At 34.6% G+C, this 23372-nt stretch overlaps 1 protein-coding gene across 2 annotated transcripts in view; it reads left to right on the forward strand.

Moving 5' to 3' along the window:
* Positions 1 to 9229: 9229 nt before the first annotated feature.
* LOC108368569 (aldose 1-epimerase-like) overlaps positions 9230 to 23372 on the forward strand; it is a 29791-nt gene continuing 15648 nt past the window's right edge. For both annotated transcript variants that reach the window (XM_017623441.1, XM_017623442.1), the window contains exons 1-5: positions 9230 to 9574; positions 15478 to 15571; positions 20407 to 20777; positions 21536 to 21783; positions 22665 to 22767. In XM_017623441.1, coding sequence (XP_017478930.1) covers positions 9461 to 9574; positions 15478 to 15571; positions 20407 to 20777; positions 21536 to 21783; positions 22665 to 22767 — 930 coding nt within the window. In that variant the 5' untranslated portion in view covers positions 9230 to 9460. The remainder of the gene's footprint in view (positions 9575 to 15477; positions 15572 to 20406; positions 20778 to 21535; positions 21784 to 22664; positions 22768 to 23372) is intronic.

The following is a 23372-nucleotide window of genomic DNA, read 5'->3' on the forward strand; positions in this document are numbered from 1 at the left end:
TTCAAAAGCATACTTTCCAGCTGGCATATTTGTACTATATTTATATTTGTTTTACAATTTATTAATGTTATTGCTTTGCTCTGTTTTCGCTTTGAAGAAGCGTCCTTCTGTAAATATATTTACTTATGAACATATATATGTATTTATAGATATAAAGTATTTATACACTGACCAAATAGTCCACTGCACACGTGCCCTTTCATCGGCTGGAATGGCTGATAATGTTGTTCACTTGTGCTCTTTGGCGTGTTTGCACTCATACAGCATATGTATTCGCATATACATGGTTGTGAATGTAGATATATTCCTACATACATATTTATATCCATACTACCATCTGTATGCTAATATGCGGTTATAAAATTTTGCATCTGTGTAAATTTGTTTTATGGTAAATATTTTTTTTATCCATCTCCAGTATGAAAATTTATTTCGCAACAGTGACTTCTATATCAATTGAATTTTGCCACATAATTTCGTTGTACTTATAAAACAACTATGCCCGGTTTCACCCAGAAAATTTTTAAATTTATCGCACTGGCAAAATTTAAAATAGCAATTTGTCCTAACAAAAATGTCTTATTTGGAATTTTAACAGACAAACAAAGGAAATAAGAAATGCAATAATTATGGAAATAAGTTTATCCAAATAAATAATATAAAAAAACTTTTTAATATACAACGCTTTTATAAATGGACTAAAAAGTAGAAAATAATATTTCTCAGTCCCATAGAATTTGTTTTGATAACTTTTGATTTTGAAATTTTAGCAAAAGTCATTATAAACAATCTATGAAATTGAAAATGAAAAACGTGGAGCGCATGCAATACAAAGCATTCGATTTAATTGACAATAGTCAAACTACATAACGTAGACCTAAAATTTCTACAGCGAAAGTAGAACTTTGAAATCGATTTTAAGCGGTCGTTATTCATATACCCACATACATACATACATATATTACTTTTCATATCAATTCAAGTGTATTACATGCGCCCCACGCTTTTCATTTTCAATTTCATAGATTGTTTATAATGACTTTTGCTAAAATTTCAAAATCAAAAGTTATCAAAACAAATTCTATGGGACTGAGAAATATTATTTTCTACTTTTTAGTCCATTTATAAAAGCGTTGTATATTAAAAAGTTTTTTTTATATTATTTATTTTCTACTTTTTAGTCCTGTCTGAATAAAATTTTGCAATAGATATTAAAATAATTCAACGATATTAATAGAAAGGTGCACACACATGCATTTACATATGTATGTACATACAAACGAGCACCAATTAATTTTATTTAAAGAATGGCGTCTCGTCTATTTCCGGTGTAGCAAACGTATTACAAGGGCGACATCTAGATGTCATCTACCTCGCCCTATTCACTATGCTTTTTTAAAGGAGCTTTTCAAAGCTTTGCTTTGGTGTCGGAACACTACATTGAAAGTTTCGGGATCCACAACATTGAAAGTTTCTGGAACACAACATTGCAAGTTGATAAAAGCGTTGTAAAAAATTCTAGAGCTTCTGAGAAAAAAGATTGAAATTTAAGGGAAAGNTCCATTCTGCATTGGCGGCCTTCGGATGCGCTTCAAAAAAATAATCCTCATCCGTCCAATACACCGACTACGCAGTCCACAGTATTTTTGCGCAGAACGTATTTCGGCCTCTCGCTTTTTACTCTGACAGCCAGGCTGCTATCAAATCTCTTAAATCTAATGGAACAACATCCAAAGTAGTCATAGAATGCAGGAAGACTCTCAACGAGCTGGTATCAAAATGCTCCTTGACTGTTGTATGGGTCCCTGGACATAGGGACATTCCTGGCAATTGCCTAGCCAAAGAGCTGCCAAAGAGGGGGACGGAAATATCTGAAGTCAATACTGCTCAGAATGCGGGCATACTACAAATCTCCAGGCACATCTCACTTACATTCCATTAGTCTGGCATGCTGTTGCGCATGGATTCACTCGTCCTCGGCCAGAGCCCCAGAGAGAAAAAAAGAATTATTTCTGGAGATCAGTCACTTGCTCGCTAAATTGGTTCTTCCAATAATTTGCTCTGCTTGAAACTTTCCGCAAGCCGCTTAACTTTGGGATATTTCGCACGATTTTCTCAACTCAAGCTCTTTACATTCATATATTTGAGCCTCTCTCTTTTTGTTATGGATAATTTGTATGTCTCGTTTTCCGCTCCAGCTCCCTATACCTATACTAATATGTAGCTCACCTGGTAGCTGGAGTTGTTCTTTCGATAGTTGTTTTGAGCGGAAGATGTGACGTTTCCAATGCTCACATATAGGGGGTTCGTTTAAGAGTGGTCTCGTAATTTTCGACGTTGAAACTTCTTTGAGATCAAAGTTTCTTAGTACGTCTAGAACATTGGACGAGTGCCTTACGTTTTTCACAACATGTTCAATTTGATTTCTCGTCTTTCGATCAGCAAACAGGCATGTAACCTGATGAATTACTTCACGCTGGGAGCTAGTGCAATGTATGAGTCTCGGGCTAAAAGTAGACTAGGTACCTAATCTATTAAACCACATTCTGAATACTTAATATACAGAATTAATACATGCTGAATATACATATTTGATAAAAACAAATATGTATGTATGTACATGATTAAAAGTATAAGTAGCTGTGCATGCCATTTAAGCTACTATGTTCCACTTTAACTGAGTTCTAGATTTATTGAACAAACGTTTCGATGGATGTTGAAATATAAAGAAAAAAAATTGTTTACGCAAACCGTAAACAAGATGAACATGAGATTCCATATTTTTTTCAAAATCCACTAATTATACAATCAATTTTCATTATGTTGAAGTACGTACATGCCTAAGTGCACATATTATGTAAACCTACACCTATAATAGATATTTTGTGAATATTGGGGTGCTCCAAATTTTTTATTTTTTTTTTAGCCACACCAGAACTGAAGAATATCGAAAATAAAGAGACCCGCCTTATTTTGAAATCGGTTAACATTTAATTGCTGGAACTTTGAAGTCTTCCGCATATTTCATATAGGGAAATTGTTTTCGTCAAATTGCTTTAAAATCTTTAAAAATAAATATTTTTTTTGATTGAGCCAAAATGTTACCATTCGGAATCTTCAAACAATAAAATAATTATGCATAATATTTAACTTTAGAATTTTCTCAACGCCGTTTTCATAAGCGATAATCTCATCTATTTATAAAAAATTTAGTTGTTTTATGTATGCGTATGTATGGTTTGTAAAATTTTGGCAGCAAGAAAATTAAAAGAAAAATTATATTTCTGTATATTTTTGGATCTCCCTAATGTACATAAAAATAAAAACATTAATATTTGGCGCATATACATTTGCCAGTGCCTAGCCTAGTTTCCTTGCCGATTTGTGGTGTGCGCCTTGCTGTTGCCACTCAAAGGGATAAGGGAAAGTAACTACGGTTTTACGCTACTGTTTACTGTTCAAAATAGTCCAGAGCCTTAATTTTTTGGCCTATTTGATTGTTTTTTTTTTTTTTTAATTAAGCTAGCATGATTTGGAAAAGATTTGCAGAACAAGATCTCTGAATTTTTACTTGTCTATAGATAATCAATTTTTTACTTGCAAAATACAGAGAACGTACGTAGCATTTTGGAAAATAGTCGATTCACCTGTTGCTGTAAATAATAAATATTATATAATGAAAAATAATTGAAAACAATAATTGGTTTCCTGCAAAATTAAAAAAAAATCGGAAGAAAAAATTTAAATTTATACAAAAACTTCGTTAAATATAAAACTTTTTCGGAATTAAAAAATAATAATTTAGGTATGTATGTAGTTTTATAGCCCATTACAGTTTAGTGTTTAGTAGGAGTCGCGTTGATTTTTAACTTTTTTTTGTTGACATTTCGAGCACACTCTATATAGAAAATATGCCTAGCACCGCCACAGATTTTATTTTTTTTTTCAATTAACCCGAATTCTCAGCCAACTCAAATTTGCACTTAATTGTTCTAAAATTAAATGCGGTATAAAGCTGCTGTGATAATTTCACAGTGCACTATGAGCCGCTCCGATCGGCACTAGTTTCAAAGAGAAGCCTTTTTCATGGCAAAAATTTGCTCTGCTATTTATTAGATAAAAACTTTTTTGGATCGAACCCTAGCCTCACCGAACGGTAGTGCGCATACATATGTATATTAAATGCATAAAATAAAATTTAACGATTACCCATAGGTGTACGTTCTTTTCATCTAAAATAACTTATATTTTTTTCGTGGCAATTAGCACACTTTTATTAAACGAAAGCTTCACACTTGATAAACTAATTTGCGGCTAGTTGTATATTAAAAAAAAAAAAAAAAACAAGAAATAAATAAATAATTTGCAACGTATAGATAACATAATTTTTGTTAGCCTAAATTATCAATTATGATACGAAGTTGCAATTTCGTTCAATACAAATATTAGTTTTAAAATAATTGTACACAGATAGGATTGTTTGCGGGCGATTAGGCACGCGCAAATAAATTAAACAATTTTTACTAATAATGTCATTTGTTTTTGGTGTGCAAAGCAATGGTAATAATTGAAAATTTTTTGTGGCGCCAAAAGTGCACAACTTAACTGCTCAACAATGTGTATTTTATTATTTATTTAATGTGTTTTAAAATAAAATAATTTTATAGAAAGGTAAAATTGGGATTAAGCTAAAAAATTTAAGTTGTTGAAGTGACACTTAAAATTTTTGGGCATAAGTACATACAAACGTTAAATATGTAAAATGCGGTTTTGTTGTTATTACTTTTATTTTAATCACTTGATTTCGATGGCAGGACTCTAAAAAATGTCATTGGTTTTTGCCTTAAGGATGAAATTGGTGCGATTGGATGAGTTTTTTTTTGGCAGTTATTGCAACTATGACAGCACTTATTTTCTATGAAATCAGATAGTATTAAAAGGCGTTCAAGTCCGAGTGCCCAACCAAAATTAATTGTAAAATACAAAAATAAAAAATAAAAATTCATAGTATTGATTCCAAAAGAAAGAGAGTAAATTGGTATGCGGGTTAATCTATCACAAAATGTAAGGGCCATTAAAAAAATGGTTCCTTTTCACCTCCTTTTGTTTGAAATAGGACCGCATATTCTATAGCGCAAGCGAGGTCCATCCCGGTTCCCGGCTCAGCGCGTCTTCAGTGTATGTATTCAATTTGTCGTGGAAATTGTGTAACCTGAACTAGCGGCTGAACTTCTCGGAACAAAGAGCAATGCCGTACACGCAATCAACCCACATATCGGTGATGCGAATGATGTATACGGGCAAATCTCCTGTAGGAGGGAGGCAAATCGGTTTTGTTGGTCTCAGTTTAGTTGTCGTACATGGTGAAGACTTTTGTGATATTGGAGGGTTTATCAGCTTTTAATTTCCAATACATAAAGGGATTACGCAGTACCTTCCTTTTGCTTACCATTGACGATCTACTGCTTTCTTGTGATAAAAATGCCTCTACTGTTGAGTTGTGACCTTCCGAGATATTGAAGAAGTATAATTCCAGAGGCCATAACAAATCGTACTTTAAGCCGGCTTGGAGTGGTTTTTTTTGTGGAACTTGACGTATGCCACAATGTGACAAGCTCTACCCAATTTTTTTTCATTAACGACGAACTCCCTTGTATGAGAGATGGAATTTCGGTCAAGATGTTTAATGATAGCAAAGTATTTTCAATAAAGTATAAAACACCGCCAATAGCTTCACCGGAGCTTAGAGTTTTCAACCTAATTCCCATTAGAAAATGTAAATTCTTGACTTTACTCTAGAATAGAAGTGAGCTGAAAACAGCATAGCTCTAATAGAAGGCTCCTGCAGCACTATATTCATGCAAGGGAGCCATAGGAAAAAAATTTAATTTGAAATCAAGTATTTGCTGCTGGATTTATAGAGCGGTTGCTAGACCAGTTCACCCATATGGAGTTTGTATATTTCCATATTTTCTAATACGTTAACAATGAATGAAAAAGAATGAAGAAAAATAGCAACAAAACAATAGACATTGACATTCCAAACACGCCAAAAATTACCAACAGGACAAAAATCACCATCGTTTACTTACCTGTAGGTAAAACCATACAGCAACAACATAGCGAACGCTAATATCGAGATGGCGGAAGATTAACCCATTACCTTATTTTACAAAAACGCCACCATAGCCAAAAACCTGAACCAGAAAGCACGAAAAATTACACTTAACTTAAATTACACTAAACCAAGACTTGACAAGGGATGACTCAAATTCATTTCAAAATAAATCATTGTGGCACTTATACATTTATTCTTTTTAGGATTTCTATAATTGTTCCTCAGAAAAAATATATATTCGTTTAGTAGTTTAGAAACTAGAAAATGTATTACTTTCTTCTTAGAGTTAACAAATTTTGAAGATTCGCATTGCCATATTCCGACTCAGTGTAAAAAAGTCTACAGGGCAGCATCAATTTAATTCCCAGGCCAATAACCCTCTAGGTAATGCTATCGAACCTCAATTATAGAGTTAATAAAAAAACAGTACTTTTACATTTATAGCTTTTAGAGAGATCTGATAAGATTCTTGGACCGAATTTCGGATGGCCTACTTAAGTAAGGATTGTTGATTGATTTCCACAATTCATTTTCAGATTATACATTTCATCTACACTTAAATGACCAATATTGGTTATTTAAATAGGAGATATGCAACCCTGTGTTTGATTGATTGGTAGGTTGTTTTATCAATTTTGTAAAGGAAAAATCAGCTGTTCTGTGCAAAATGTAAACAAACAAGCAAATGCAATAACAATTTCAAGGAGCTAGCAAAAGTGTTGCCACTTGTTTGGAATATTTAAATAAAGTTGATCTGAAACCAAACGAAAGTTAAATGGCATCGAAACAGCAATCCACAATTAAACATAAGTGCCGTTGAAATATTTATTTGAAATTGGTGAATCTATAATTTACTTCGAAAGCCTAGAACAGCAATAAAATTTTCTTAATTAAGTGGAAATGCATGGAAAGTTTTTAGCCATGGATAGCCTGGTTATAGTTTGACTTATTTAAATCGCAATTGGCCCCTGAACGATGTGGTCGGACTAGATACTCTTGACAGACTCTATATTAGGTTTTTGAATGACCATGTTAATTATTTATTACGGACCATATTCTATGGTCTATCGGACTTAAATTTTTTTTCAACTCTATAGCAATTATAAAGAAGTTGATTTTCGACTGACTTTTGACTAGTTTTTTGTCTTATGATTTGGGAAAGAGTCTCCTTGAAAGTTCGTGGTTTGGTTTACGGAAATGTTCATCGTACCACAGCGCGATGTACATACATATCACAGCGCACGGCAATGTGCGCGAGTGGCGAAAGCATGTGTACATTAGGGTGGTCCAAAAATGCATGCGAAAAAGTAAAGTCCGAATTGTTATGCTCTCACCCCCTATGATGGTTACATACCGCAAAAAGGCCCAAATTTTTTTATTTAGAAAGCAAAAAATATTTAGAGGTCGCTCAAAGCGCTCAAAGTTTTTCATGTATGTTATATAATAAAAAAAATACTTTTCGTAGAAATGGTATATAATTCTTGAAAATCAATATTTTTTGATCGGAAAACTCTGGTTCTCTCCAAGAGGTTCCCAGTAATCATACCTAATTATTTCTTTAATAATTTTTTCATAGTAACTATATTTTATAGGTCCGCCAAATAAAATAAATAAATAATTGGGTATTGCTATTGGAAGTCTCTTGAAGAGAACCAGAGTTTTCCGATCAAAAAATATTGATTTTCGAGAATTCTTTACCGTTTCTACATAAACTTGTTTTCCCCACATAAAATACATACACAACCTCTAAATATTTTTTTGATTTCAAATTAAAAAATGCGGGTATATTTTTTTCGATATGGAACAATCCTAGGTGGTGAGCGCATTGAAATTCCGACTTTACTTCTTTTTGGACCACCCTAATTTACATACATACTCAGCATAGAAGTAACATTGTACTGACATTTCGCATAACTGCTATAGAAATTTATAAAAACAACTAATTTTACCATGAGTTTAACAAATCAGCCTCAAGTACACTCTCCCTCTCAATTACACAATTGGTATTTTGGCTTCTCTCTTAAATTCTATCAACAAAAGCAAAGTGCAAATACTCGTATTTATGTACATATGTAGGTATATAAAAATCAATTTGTTTATAGTTTTTAAGTGCTCTCTTAATCGCTCGCTTTGCTTCGCTAAATAATTCTTCTCTGCTCATTCTCTCACCAATTAACGTAGACACTTTGTTGTGCCAGTGCACACTGATAAGCCTCATAGCGCTATTTGAATGTACCTTGCAAGAAAATTTGGTACCTACATAAATGAATAATGAGATCTAGAACATTTTTGTATGCAATATGTCGCTATGGGAAGGTTTATGTACATAAATACTTATCTTACCTTTTGAGAGCTAAAAACACCTTCGATTCAATACAAAATGAAACAATGCAAAGGTCAAGGTTTGACAGAGTTTCCCTTAATTTTGGTATTTTTTCTCCACGATTCCATTCACTGCATTTAACTGTGTTTTTTATACCTTTCATGAACATGAAATGGTATTACAGTATATTCCGTTTAGCTGCCCATTCGCTTAGGTGCATTTTCCACTTACTTGCACAATTTTGCCAAAATACTGATTCACAAATCATGAAATGGATTTTGGACCAAATTTACACTTTTAGCTGCATTTCTACTTAGCAACACTTTTCCTTTTAACAGCCATGCTTTTGAGTAAGACATCTTCGATTTTTACGAAAAATACTTCGCTTAGCTTCGCAATATATCCCTCTTTTTACGAACCAGTGCGATGTACCCTCATCTGAAATAAGTAGTGGCGATAAAGATCCAGATTTTGCAGTTGCAATCATTTTTACGTAGGTTTTTCCGACAGGGTGCTTCTTAAGTTTTTATTTATGTTTCCAACGTACGTTCTTATATATTTACTTATTACAAGTATTTATGTGTGACTCTGCGTACATTCACAAATAAGCAAAGAAATTGTTGCAAAAAACAAAAAAAAAATAAAATTTATTAGCTTCGCTATCTGTCAATTGCCTCTTTCTGAGTGCTTAAAAAATGAGTAAAACAAAAGTGCAAAACAAGTTTCTCTCTAAATTTAATATAAACAGCTACATATGTAGATCCGCTCGCAATCTTCACACTGAGGTTTCATTTGCGAGAGTCGTGGTCCCGCGTACACAGCTGTCACTGCAAGCAAATAACAGATTGGATGCAATATTTCTTGTGTGCACTCACTCATTCGCGTCGCTGCGCTGTAACTTGGATAAACCGTTAACCGGCTACATTTTTTTAGATTCGCTTAATTATTTTTGCAATTTTATTTAGTGTCAAAAATATATCGACTTTAAGTGCAAACAAGTTTTCTTTCTATAATCGAAAATGATTCACGTATCTCAGGATATTATTGGCAGTACCACTGATCCAATAACAAAAGAGGTGGCTCACATATATCGCTTCACTCTGGTCAATGATCAGACCCAAATGTATGTGCAGGTGAGTATTTAGTGGCTGTTGACGAATTGTTCAAGTGTTTCGCGTCAATTTTGCTATCGTACCACTTGTTGATTCTACAATTTTGCTTGGAAAATTACTTCGTAGATACGATAAGTGCACAAACGGCAGAATGTGGCAGATAGATACCATACTTGATTTGACCTTGACCTTGCCAGCTTTGGTTGACTACACCAAATTGGGATATATGTACATAAGTACACACAGAGAAACTTTTTGTTTCTTAGTTATTTACGCATGGCGATAATTAGCAAATGTGGAAACATAAGCAAAAAAAAACTGTGCGGCTAGTACGAGTAGAGGCCAATAGACTGCACCCGAGCTAGTCCTCAAAGATGATATTGGGCATTAATTAGCCGCAACTTATCGAATAAGTGTAAAATTGGAGCTTATTTAATTCCCATCTCATTGCTTACAGTTTCAGAAATTAAGTCTCATATACTTTCGATATTACCAAGTACAGTTGCCTAGAACCTGACATTCGCAGTTTGCTGGCGGGTCAGCAATATTAGCTTGGAGTCGTGGAAACTTTTTTTTTAGTTTCTCTCCGTGCCCTTATAAGCTTAGAGTAAGGTTTTAGTCACCGTCGAATTTCGAGAACGCATAACATCTCACCCCGCTGATATTTCATGCAGAAGAATCAATCAAAAAATCACTGTAAAGGCTACCTTCGCGTTTAAGGGGTTGCAATTTTTTATCTCCACTGCCCATTTTTTTAAAAAATTACATCAAAATTAGCGTTAGTGACATGCTCTTTTTTAACTAGTTTCTTAGTCCCCCGAATCAGTCGAATTAGATGAATATACGCTGTTGCTGATAATTTTTCCGAAACGATTTTGTTCTACTATTTTAGTTTTTCACTTTGAGTTCAGGATTGTTTTAAAAGGACTTTCAAATTATTCATTTTCTTTATAATTTCACTGCAATGTATTTAAAATGTCCTTTTAAAAGGATGAATTTCGAGGATGTGGTGGTGCGTATATAAGTCCTTTAAATAAAATCATTTTTAAATACATTTAATGATATTCAAGGATAACATTCTAAAAGGACTTTCTCTGTACCTATTCGTCCTTATGCGCCAAAAAATTTTTAAATCTTTAATTCTACACAATTTGCTCTTTTGTATGATACCCATATTGTAATTCTACATTGCACTGAGTTGTTTAACACTCTCAAGGCCACAAGCCTATAGTTGAAAGAACTCATGATGTTTTGAAATGAAAAACGTTATTCATCGCGAGCTAAATACACAAATTTCCCATTAAAAAATATTTTTTTTTTTAACTTACAATAATTTTAGCTAAAAACGATTTTTTTCTAATTTGTAGATAATTTTATAAATTTGTTCTATAAAATAATTTTTTCCAAAACTATTTTATTTTTTTAAGAAAAATTTTTTCTTAAAAAAAATTATTTTTTTCTTGCATAACTTTTGTTATTTTATAATTTTCTTAAATAATAATTTTTTTTAACAAATTTAAAAAAAAAAAAATTAACTCAAAGATCGTTTCCTAAGAAACTACTTATTTCCCTTATATTTAAAAATATACAATAAATATTATATTATTCAATCTTATTAGCAAAACTAATTTTTGCTGATATCAATTTAACGATACAGAGTCGCCAAAACGAATCTGAATGACCTTTCCAATTTTGACAATTTGGTGTTGCTCAACGTAATTTTACAAAGCTTTATTAGTTTCACAGCTTCTTTCGTTTCTTCTCTCGCGAGTATTTTTCAAGATTTGTGGCATTCTTGAATAGCATTTTTGAAAAATAATCCTTTTTATTAAAGTGAGTATTGACGGCCCACGATTGCAATGGTGGGAAAAAAATTTAAATTTTTGCAGTTTAGACTATCCCTACAAAAGAGAAAGGAATACGAATTATACGAAATATGTTAAGGTCTTTTACTATAATAAATTTGATTTCTCGAAAATGAAACGGCACCTACTGTCTGAGACTGCAAAATACACCAATAGCATTTAAACAATCCCACATTTCAATCGCTTTGCAAATCAACAGCTGTTGTACTTTTATCCAACACAACGGTCCAAATCCGAACCCAAGCTGTCAGTCATACTTAGCTTAAAAACCAACCCAAAAAATTGAAAAAATCACAAAATTAGGGTGGTTCTTGAAATATTTGCATCTACATCTTTTTTCTACGTAGTACGTACGAAATAAAGACATTTACGAAAATTTTTAAATTAAAAACACACTTGCGAAAGCGAGAATTTAAGAATTCATGTGATAAAGTTTCAATAGGTATAGCTGGTCCAAGTAACAATTTCGTCGAAACTTTGCGGTTTTAATAAAATTTGAATTTTTCTAAACTCTGGTAATAATATTTTCTTTTCCTTCTAAAATTTGCATGAATGTCTTTGCTGTAAACGTGGAACAAAATAAACGGGTGCCCTATACAAAACTTAAATGTTGATACTTTTAAGGGCCACCCTAATGCACATGCTTATGTATAATGCACTGCATACAAGCACTTATTCCTCGATTGAATAAAAGGAACACGTAAGCAAATGTGGTAGCATCATAAAATTGACGACCGACCGCTTTTAACTGCCTTTTGCCGAAGTAGTTGAAAGAGACATAAACACAGAATGCCATTTCCGCAATACGCATAGGCCATTTTCATGATTCCCATACTAAGGCAACTTTATTATACATAGCTTTCAATGGCTAAACAAGAAACTAAAGAGATGAAGAAGAAGCCATTGAAACCCCTTTCCCAACTCTTGCGCACTCTTCTCCTCTTCAAGGCCACTGCATATGCTGGCCATAAAAATAAAAAGGCCAAGGAAACCATTCTAACCACATGGCCGAGACAATGGCTGCTAGCAACAGCAATACCATTAATGTATCAGGGTTCAATGACCTTTTAATATCATCGCTGACAATTGAGGCGTGTTAAGGGAGATGTAAAAAAAGAGTTTTCCAAGAAGTGACAAAGTTAAATGCGATTGTGAATTGGCTGTTGTTTTGGGTTGCGAATTGTACGCGTGTGTGTGTTTTTTTTTCGGTGTTTATGAGGCGAGATTAGAACCCGAAAATGATATTGACACTATTAGTTAGGTTAATCGAATGAGGCAGTACGCCCGCTTTAACTTTGCGTGACGCGTAGCATTGAAATGAACGAAGGGTAGATAAGATGAGGCCAAAAATAACTGTGAAATCAATATTAAAAAATATATCAACAACAAGGGATTGCACGCTCAATTATCACATCCTGTGTGTAAGCCAAGTTCAGTGGCTGGTGATAATGACTTGCTGGGAAAACATGGTCAAGGAGTTGCAGCCCAAATTAAGTAAAGGAACGAAAAGTATTGGTGGATGATATAGAGTATGGTAGCAGATATTCTGGGTACAATACGTGACACGAAACTTATTTACACAGTCAAAAAATGCTATGCAAAGGGCAAAGGGTGCGGTTGATGAGACTCATAATATTCTGGGCATAAGCCAGTTTGTGATTGTCCGCTGTCATAGAAAATTATACCTGAGCGATTAGTTCCGTAGATCTTATCAACTTCTTATGAAAAAGGTTAAAGAAGAAGCATGATGGGGAGTAACTTTTCCTGAAAACTTGGTATCGAACTGCTCCAGGGCACAAGGAAGTTAGCAAACGCGGCGTATAGGCATCTTTCTTTTGTGCTGTCAAAGGTGACTTTAAAGTCGACAGACAGTTTGTTCAGATTCTACCACACAGCTGCCGGGTTTATTTGTAGCAGCCTCTCGGTTTGACGTTAAAGTAGGTGCCCCGCCCTTAATGGGACTCGGATTTTTCGGGATTTGGTTGCTCTAGACGGAGTCGTCTCCTCAGTTCCAGCCATTAAACGATTTGCGACCGGTCGGCCCAGACCTCCTCTCTCCCACTGCTACCGCAGAACCGCAGGTCGTCCGGTAGCCGGAGCGCTCCGTTCGAGACTGCATGGCCGTCTTACACCTTGTCCAACCCGAAGCTTTTTTTCAAAAGTTTAGTTCCTCCGTTGACTCTTGGTTTTCGAACAGCTATGGTTGGCGATATATATTATGTTTATCTTTATGCCGTACTTAAGACCTCTCACCGCGGCAAGGTGGTCAACCTATATGTATATGCAACTTCTAGGATATGTACAACACTTAAAAAAATTAGAGTTTCAATTAACCGATATCAATTGTTTTTTTTTAATACAAGGAAAGAAATAAATATTGATTCTTACATCCACGGCAGTCGAAGGATGAATTAGGTTCTTTTTTTTGGTCTCGAAATGTTTCTGTGTATATTCAGTAGATTAAATCTGAATTTCAGATTGAATGTTCTAACTTACCACTCACTTCGCACTGTGTAAATAACAAAGCATGTACATACATACATACGCCACAATTAAATTGTCCCAAGGGAACCGCTGAAAATGCAAACATTATCCTTGGATGTATGTATGCATGCACTATATGTATACATATGTACGTATTTTTTTTTCATTCCCAATATTATTTATGCACAGCAGTTTCAGGCTTCACGTTGGAAAACGAATACTTCGGAAAAATACAACATACCAATGCAGTGCGTGCGCAATAAGGTGGGCCGAAAATGCACGTGAAAAAGTAAATTCGAAATTTTTACGCTCTCACCCTCTAGGAGCATTATATACCGAAAGAAATATACCCCGTTTTTTTTATAAAAAAGTATTCAGATTTCGCACAAAGCGCTCAAAGTTTTTCATGCATTTTATATGGGGGAAAAACAACTTTTCGTGGAAATGTTATAGAATTCATAAAAATCAATATTTTTCGATCGGAAGACTCTGCTTCTCTTAAGGAGACTCCCAGTAATAATACTCGATTATTTATTCAACAATTTTTTCATAGTAACTATATTTATAGGTCTGCCAAATCCCCAAGAAAATGCCTGAAAATGTAATGGGGGGAAAAATAAAACATCTTTAGTATTAAAAAATGGTTAAATAAATAATTAAGTATTGTTGCTCGAAGTCTCCTGAAGAGAACCAGAGTTTTCCGATTGAAAAGCATTGATTTTTAAGAATTCTATACCAAATATTTTTTAATTTAAAAATAGAAAATAGGAGTTTGTTTTTTCGACATAGAGCAATCCTAGGTGGTGAGAGCATTAAAATTCCGGCCCTACTTATTTTGGACCACCCTAATGCGCAATGAAAAAAAGCAATCCAAAACGGGCCACGGGTGCCAAAACAAGGCCAAAACGGGGTTGGTGAGCACTTGAGATGGTCAGCTTCCGTTGAAAAGCCTCGACCAAAAATTCTCAACATTTATCTGCAATGTATGCGCAGATTGCGTGTGTTAAGGCATCCGTGTAGCAAATGAAGAGGGCAGCAGAGAATGAGGAGACGTAGAAAATCTGAAAAATAAGAGGTTTTCTGTGAAAAGTTTGAGTGATGTTCATTTTGCTAAAAATTCATACAATCATATATGTATATATCATATATACCTTAAAAGTACTTCAAAAGTGCACTTCGCGAGCCAGTCTGAAGCTCTTCAAGAGCATCCGAATGATTTTATTCTTAAAAATATGCATTGACACTATTATTATATTTTTTTTTGCGCAATTTACATTTTTCCCCATAATAACAAACAGTTAATAATATTTGCTTCTTCTACTGATTTTATTGCTCTTTATCTCTATTTTCATATCGTCATCCTGGAAATCGCACTCGGCCTTGCAACATTTCTGTTATGCCAACTGCTGTACCTACTTGCCTTCTGTGGGTTACATACTTATTATGACACTCTCTCACGGAATCAATCTTTTTCTTAACTGACCCCCAACGTTGATTGCGGTGACACCGGTTGCAACTAAATGGATAATACAAAAAAAAAATAAAAAACATGTCTTGAATTTATAAATAATAAAGATCCTATCTTATGGTGCAACTATCTACTCGCTCAGAGTCGCTGATGCCAGTGGCAAATTGGATGACGTTGTTCTTGGTTTCGACTTGTTAGAAGGTATGTAAGTGCGTGAACGTAAATACTTATGCGGACATGTATGTATTTTGAATGGAGCACTCCTTCATTTGGTTCTTCGTACAAAATAAAGACATCCCTAAAAATTTCAAAATTTATATATTATATTTTCTTGGTAGCAAAAATTCTACAAAATTTTGACTTGAAATCTTAAAACTTTGACGTTACTGAAACTCATTCGTATAAATTCATACATCGCTGTTCTGGTTAATGTCAATATATTGTCGAATTTTTGAGATAAAAAAAATTTTCAAATACATAATTTTTTTTTTTAATTTTGAAAATTTCGTTGATGCTTTTGTTTTGTAAAGACCAAGCTAATGTATATATTTTTATAAGTATGCAAGTGTCTATCCAAAGACTGATTGGATTTTATAAAATTTAACGTTAAGCCGAAAACAAAAGTAGAAATCGCCTTCCAGGGGAAACACTTCTTTACCAAAAGTTTACTAATTTTTTGCGAGCTTTAATAGACTAAGATCTAGTGGGTTACCTGTACCTGGGACCTGTGATCAATTTTATGTATTTATTTATCAAGCACACAACTAAACGAACTTTAGAACAAATAAAATTTCTTCTCGACCCATGAACCTTCATTATACTCTAAGATGCAACTGTAAATTCCGATGATATGATGACAAATGTAATATAAAAAGGCGACTTCAAATACAATATTTTGCCAAAACAAATGTTTTCTTCGAAATTGACTTGCAAATAAATATCTGGGCTGTAAAGCGAACTTTATTTTCTGGTATGGTCTAATGTAGATACATATATACGCATGTGAAAGTATTCTAAAAAGTGTCTTTGCGAAAAAAAAGTGGTTCCTCTCAACTCTGAATAGCCCTTTTTCAAAATTTTCTTGGGCAGTTATTATCAACAAACTACCCACGGCTTGGGAACTTTAAGAAACAGGACTAGCAGTTTACATATTAAAGCGAAACAAGGCAGGCTAAAGCATTCCTGGTGAGCATTCTGCGAAGGCGTAGTAACCTGTCATGAATCTTCCGGATTCAGGCTCGTATTTACAAAAGGCTCTGCACTCTTGGAATACTCGTTAGTAGCGAGGAGTTGCTTTAACTTCTCCTCGATGCATACATATCTCCCATGAAACTTAGCCTCAGGAAAAACATCCGTTTTCTAATAGCTTCTTAGTTATATAGACTCGGGAGGTATTTTTTCGCTGATTGGCTGCCATCTGCGCTAGTAACATTGTGCGAAGGTACATCCCCAACCCGTGGAGAGTCAGAAAGACGCTTTTACCGAAGGCCGGAAAGTATTACATCTCCTCCTTAGAATTCAGAGCAATCAGTCTCGCTTGGTTTTTTCTTAAAATCCTGTAGAGACTGATCGATAAGTCCGTCTTTGGACTGTAGCCACCGGAGGATCTGGAGAGGAGAGGATGTCTAATGATTTTCCATGTAAATTTGTGAATAGCCTTTGTGATCTGATCCAGGAGAACCTTTTGACTTAGCGATCAGAATCCAGACGAACTCGCTTATAATTAGATGACCACCTTAGAATCGGTATGATGCTAAGGACCACTTCCACTATCAACCACACAAATTACTGCGTATCTTTGCTGGTACCAACTGGCTTTTTCTCTAGTTACGTGCGCTGAAAACCAGATTTTTAATGCATCACTCCTCTTTCGGTCTCGTCTGAGTATTTCCTAGTCATACTTCTATGGGTTCCAGGCCACAGTGCTATTGGAGGTAATTTCTCACTGAGAAAATCGAGTGCTGGAGTACCTTTGATTACATGTAGACTACTCTTGGACAGAGGGACCTCGTGTCAGCTCAGAGTATACAGGTTGAAAATAAGGGGTGTGTGTTACTGTAAGATATTTCTGACCGAGGCTTACAGTGCCGGCGGGCAGACAGGTGCCCACCACCGTTCTTAACTATCTATGTATATAGATATAAAACTCTGAGTGGGAAATGAAACTCAAATGTTGTCTTAAGCAGCTTGAGCATAATTGGGTGATAACTAAAATCATTGTGGTTAGCACTTAAACTACATATTTATCTTTATCTGAATTCCATTTTCCTTAACGGATAGAAAAATCAACACTCAATTATATATTTTCTCCTCTTTTTTGGTTATCCCCATTTTTGACAGACCATTAAAAAACGTTTTAGAATATTCTTGAAACCTATGTCAGCTTGCAAAATCTAAAAACCAAAGCGAATAAAAAAATAGATGGCAGTATTAGTAAGTGTACATGCATATGTGCACATAACTGTCACAAACATACTTTATACCGCACCACGTACATACGTGAACCCATTTCCCTTTAACAACGTCGCAAATATTTTACTGACACTGCTAAGACAAGCGAAGAGCGACACAAACAACTTAAACAGTGACAGCGCTAAGCCAACCAGCGGCAAGTGAGGCGTCGGATGCAAAACGTATAGCCGGAAAAAATAGAAAGAAGAGTAGAGCAGGCGGAAATGCCGGATACACACGAGCACCCGGCCAGCTGGATTGGTGGTCAGCTAGAGACAACACTTCGTGCTTACCACTACCACGTGTGTGTAAGTATGTGTCCGTAACTGTGTGTGTGCAGCTGTTTGTCCATCCAGTCTTTCGGAGTATTTTTTCACACATTTTTCCCATATGTGCTACGCTAGTTTTTGCTTGCTGCCGCTGCCCACTTGCTTACGTACATACTTACTTGCTGCTGAGGGCCAATTTGGTGTTACCACTTGTAACACTTCGAGGGTAACAAATTTCCCACTTAAGCGGAACTGACGCGTTGCGGCAGCGAAGCGGAAGACAAAAGCAAAAATTGCAATTCATGCCCGGAAAAAAACCATTGAGCAAACAACAATGACAACAGTGGCTATAAAACATACTAACGCAGGCTCTAAAACAAAAGCAAAACGCACCAACAACGATGCACCCCGACTGACCTCAACAAAAATGCGACTTGTCTGCGGCTGGTGGCTGAGTGCAGAGAGTTGAGAGGTCATGCACCGGATATGGCGCAGTCTACATAGGACTGGTTCCAGCCATAAGCCAGCGAATACTGCATTTTCGGTTACTTCATAAGCTCGTATGCCGCTGACGACAACAAATACTAATACATATGTATGTATGCATGCATATGTGCTTAGTTGTTATCTGCTCAAACCGGCAACTAGCAAGCTAGGAACAAGTGGCTGTTTCAACTGCCACTAACGCTGACATCAAGTGGCGCGTCGCGGCGCATGGCGTTGACAGTAGCGTCCGAGGTGACAGCGGATGTCGGATGGCGGATGATAATAGTGGCACTTGGTATGCAATGACCACTTCCGGTTGGTATGTTGCATGTCACAGCAACAGCAGACATGTGTGCGCGCTCTCGCAGACGCACACACTTCAGCAGTAAAAACTGCAGTAAATCCGTGCTGAGCACGCGCTTAGGAGACACGAGCATTTACCCTAAAAAATAAAGAAAAACTACATATTTTTATAAACCTCTACCGCTTTTACAGTTTCTTTTGCTTTTGGCATATTTTTATGTCAAACGATTTCTCATGCACATCCTGCGCTGAGTTTTGCTCCTGGTGAGAATTTTACGTGGTTTCAATCTACACAGTTTGCTTTTTTATTTTGTTATTTTTTTTAATAACTTTACCTTGATTTATCACCTTTACTTATGTATCTGGGGCGTTCCATACCAAAATGAGCGGGGTTCACACTTCATGTGTTTGATTTGTTTCAAATTTATAGGGTTTATGGATAAACAAAATATTTGTAGTTTTCCAAATATCTCGAATACCGGGTGAGGAAAAAATTTGAAAAAAATCACACATACACACATTAAAATTCTCTATAAAAAGAAATATCTAAAAAAAAAATTCTTTAAAGATTTTTCACATACAAATTTTTTCATAAAAAAAATTAGTTTTTGAAAATATGCCATCTCAAAAATATTAAAAAAATCACAGTGGTAGATCTGAGTATTGCGCAATATTTAAGTATAGTATTATGGGGTGCACTCTACAATATTTTGAGTTATGAATTTTTTTTTTACACCGAATTTGAGTAAAAAGAGTACATTAAGAATTTACAAATTTTTAGAACTTTTTTTAGATATTTTTTGGGTATGCATTTTTGTAGCACATTAAATTAAATTTAGTATAATAAAGCGTAAGTTTTAAGCGATTGCTGAACGGGCGTTAATTTTTTTTTTTAATTTCTTTGAAAACGGTTTTACGCATTTTCTTCCATAAGAAAAAAGTGCAAAAAGTCGTCAGCATAAAAAATATTAAAAGGCTACGCAATTTTCCAGTAGCTTAAAACTTGCACTTTAATGTACTAGAATTTAATGGGCTACAAAACTGCATACCCAAAAAATTCTAAAGAAATATGTAAAAAATTTGTATATATGTAATGTACTTATTTTACTCAACTCCAGTGTAAAAAAAAATTCATAACTCAAATTATTGTAGAGTGCCCCCCATAAAACTATACTTAAATATTGCGTAATACCCATTATGATTTTTTTTCATTTTTTTTTTTGAGATGGCATATTTTCAAAAACTATTTTTTTATGAAAAAATTTTAAAGTTTCTAAAAGTGTATTAATCAAGCTTAAATTTCATATTTATTTATTATTCATGTTTATCCATCAACCCTAAAAAAGAAACATATGAAATGTGAGCCCCGTCCATTTTGGTATGGAACGCACCATATGTGGTATAGTTTAAGATTTATTTTAGTTTTTTTAATTTCTCGATTCTGTCATATATTGTTGTTTTTTTGTTTTTAATTTTTTATGTACACATACATATTTTTGTTTATTTTCTTCCTTTTCATTTGCTTAGAATATGAACAACCGCAAAATCCTTACTTTGGCGCCACTATTGGACGTGTTTGCAATCGTATTGCCAACGGCAGTTTCTTTATTTATGATAAGCCAGTTCAAGTTACGAAAAATCGTGGCAACAATCATTTGCATGGTGGTAAAATCGGTTTCGATAAGGTACCCTGGGATCTGAAAGAAATTCATGTGGATGGTGTTACTTTCGCTCATCGTTCACTTGACGGTCACGAGGGCTATCCAGGTGAAGTATACGCCACCGTGCGTTACACACTCACCGAAGACAATGCGCTGCGCATCCATATGACTGCAAAAACAACAATGACAACTGTGGTCAATATGACAAATCATTCGTATTTTAATTTGGCCGGACATGTGAGTATACCATAATGGAATGTGGTTGCATAGCAATGCGGGGGAAAGTGGGGAAAACACAAATTTTTCTTATATGCAGAGGTGTTTGTGTGAAGCTTTGTTCAAAGAGTAAAAGATTGAAAGTTGATACAGTGGCCGAGTACCTCTAGCATAAAGGTGTCAACAATAATTTAAATGACTAGTGGCATGAGTCGCGAATTTCTTTGTTGAGCGTATGTATGTATTTAATGCATTTTAGTGTGGCGTCGAAAGATATTGGGCCATATTTTTGTTGGTCTCAATGTATGTCTGTATTTACACCATTGATAGAAAATGTCATCGCTATTGTAGAAAAGCCACACATTTCAAACGAGGTCGTGAAAGCAAATTTTATTGTTTGGAAAATCGATCTATCCCGACAGCCAGTTCGAAAACGCCCTATCTCAGAAAACCTTTCAAGAACGCCTCCTTTCAATATGAATTCAAAGTCGCTTTGGTTGGAATTCACTCGGAAGTGAATTACAGAACCTACCTAATTTGTGTTTGTTTAATTCGACATCGCTTTCAACAAAATCGTCTATGTAAATTGTGTTTACATTTTCTAAAAAGCGGTAAAATTGCCTCTTGTAAAAGCTGCTTAAGATGTACCAAAAATTTATTTTTACTCTATAAAAATTAAAATTAAAATAAGTTTACAATGTCCATATATAATTCCCTCTCTTTTGTTTTCATTCTTTATCTCATTTCAATACTATGCATCATGTCAAAAACACACACAGAACTCTGGCAGGAAGGGTCTATATGAGCACAATGTCGCAATTTTCGCAGAAGACATAACCGAAACGGATGAGGAGTCAATACCAACAGGCATTTTTAAGCCCGTAGTTTTTACACCTTATGATTTTCGCACTATGGAAAACCTAGGCAAACGTATACAAGCACTACAGCCAGACAAGTTGGGTTTCGATGATAACTTTTGTGTGCCACGAATAGATTTGGATGCAAATGGTGTAACGCCAGTAGCTAGGTAAGTAAGTGAAGACGTTTCTAAATTTCTGTATAACATACCTCTCAAAAGTGTTCAGTCATCTAAGTTAACATTAAGACAGTTTAAAAATTTTGTTGTAATATAGAAACGGTTATTTTTTTTGGTGTACAACGGGGAATAAGAATTGAAAATTTCCTTTTAAAACTTGATTTTTAAATATCCTTGAAAACTTCCAATATATGTATATTTTGCAAAAAAAATATGTTAAGGAATAATATATTCACGAACACCTTCTCGAATTTCGTCCTCCTAAGTTTGTTAGTCTAGGATAAATAAATTTGTTAGAAGGGAATTTTCAATACCTATTCATCCTTCTTCTTTTAATCTACAGAATTTTCCCTTCCGTTTGTTTGCAATAATATTTTGAAATAGTCATATCCTTGAAATTTCAAAGTTCTTAAAAAAAAATCGGGCATCAGAGAGCAAAAGTAAACTTAAAGCTTTACAAAATTTCGATAGAAATGGTTTGTTTGTGTCATAAGGTGCTTCACATTTACGAAACGATGGCTGAGTGAAAGATCGACCTATCTCGGCAGCCAGTTCAAAAATACCCTGTTTCAGAATTCGGTCCAAAAACGCCTTACCTCAGCTTTCGATTCAAAAACGTGCTATCTAAGCACATTTTCATAAAATTTTAATTTGAAATAGGGCGATTTTCAATAAAATTCTGAAGTAGGGCATTTTTGAAAAGTTTTCTGAGATAGGGCGTCTTCGAACTGGTTGCCGAGATAATAGGATTATTGCTACAGGCACTATATGTTACTATTTATTAATTAACCATTTGTTGCGATAAAATTCTAATTTTTCAATAAACTACATACAACTATATTTTGTATATTATTGTTATAATTGCCTTTCAGAGTCATTCACCCGCCGACTGGTCGTTGGATGGAAGTATCCAGCAATCAACCAGGCGTACAATTCTACACCTCCAACTATTTGCCGGATGAAGAAAAAGGCGAGGTAAGTGAACAAAGATTACACTGTTCTGCAAAACAAAAACGCAATATTTACGACAAAAGACATACATATATATTACACACGTACATCAAATCCAGCAGCAAAACATTTGTCTTAAATTTTTTGGACACTTCAAATGGCTATGTAAATATTAAAAACCCCTTTCGCTCTTAGATACTTGAAGCGAGAGCCTGAGGGAAAATATTTCATATCGGAAATAGTTGAAAACAACCAATTCGCATTTCAAGTCGGAAAGAACAATTTTTTTTATAAAAATTTGAAGCATTCAAACTATTAAAAAAAGGAACAGTCCAGCGCCTTCGTCTTGGTCTGCAGGCTGTATAGGAGATACAGCCGCTATATTTAAACATAGAATACGTGGTATGGTTAAGAGCATATCCAAGTCAAAAACGAAATCACACACTAAGAAAAAAAGGGTTTTTCCAAAATTTTACAAATTTACATACTTCTAAGTGAAAAGAACTCAATGAGAATATAAGCGAAAGCCCTATTTTTATTTTTATTTTATACCATTGTTTTTTTCTACAGCTTACTGAGATTTAAAGATTTGAAATTTTGAACAGAAAAGATATTTATTGAAAAAAATA

Source organism: Rhagoletis zephyria, unplaced genomic scaffold, assembly GCF_001687245.7.
Source record: "Rhagoletis zephyria isolate East Lansing unplaced genomic scaffold, Rhagoletis_zephyria_1.1 Rzeph_scaffold_03192, whole genome shotgun sequence".
NCBI classification, from domain to species: domain Eukaryota; kingdom Metazoa; phylum Arthropoda; class Insecta; order Diptera; family Tephritidae; genus Rhagoletis; species Rhagoletis zephyria.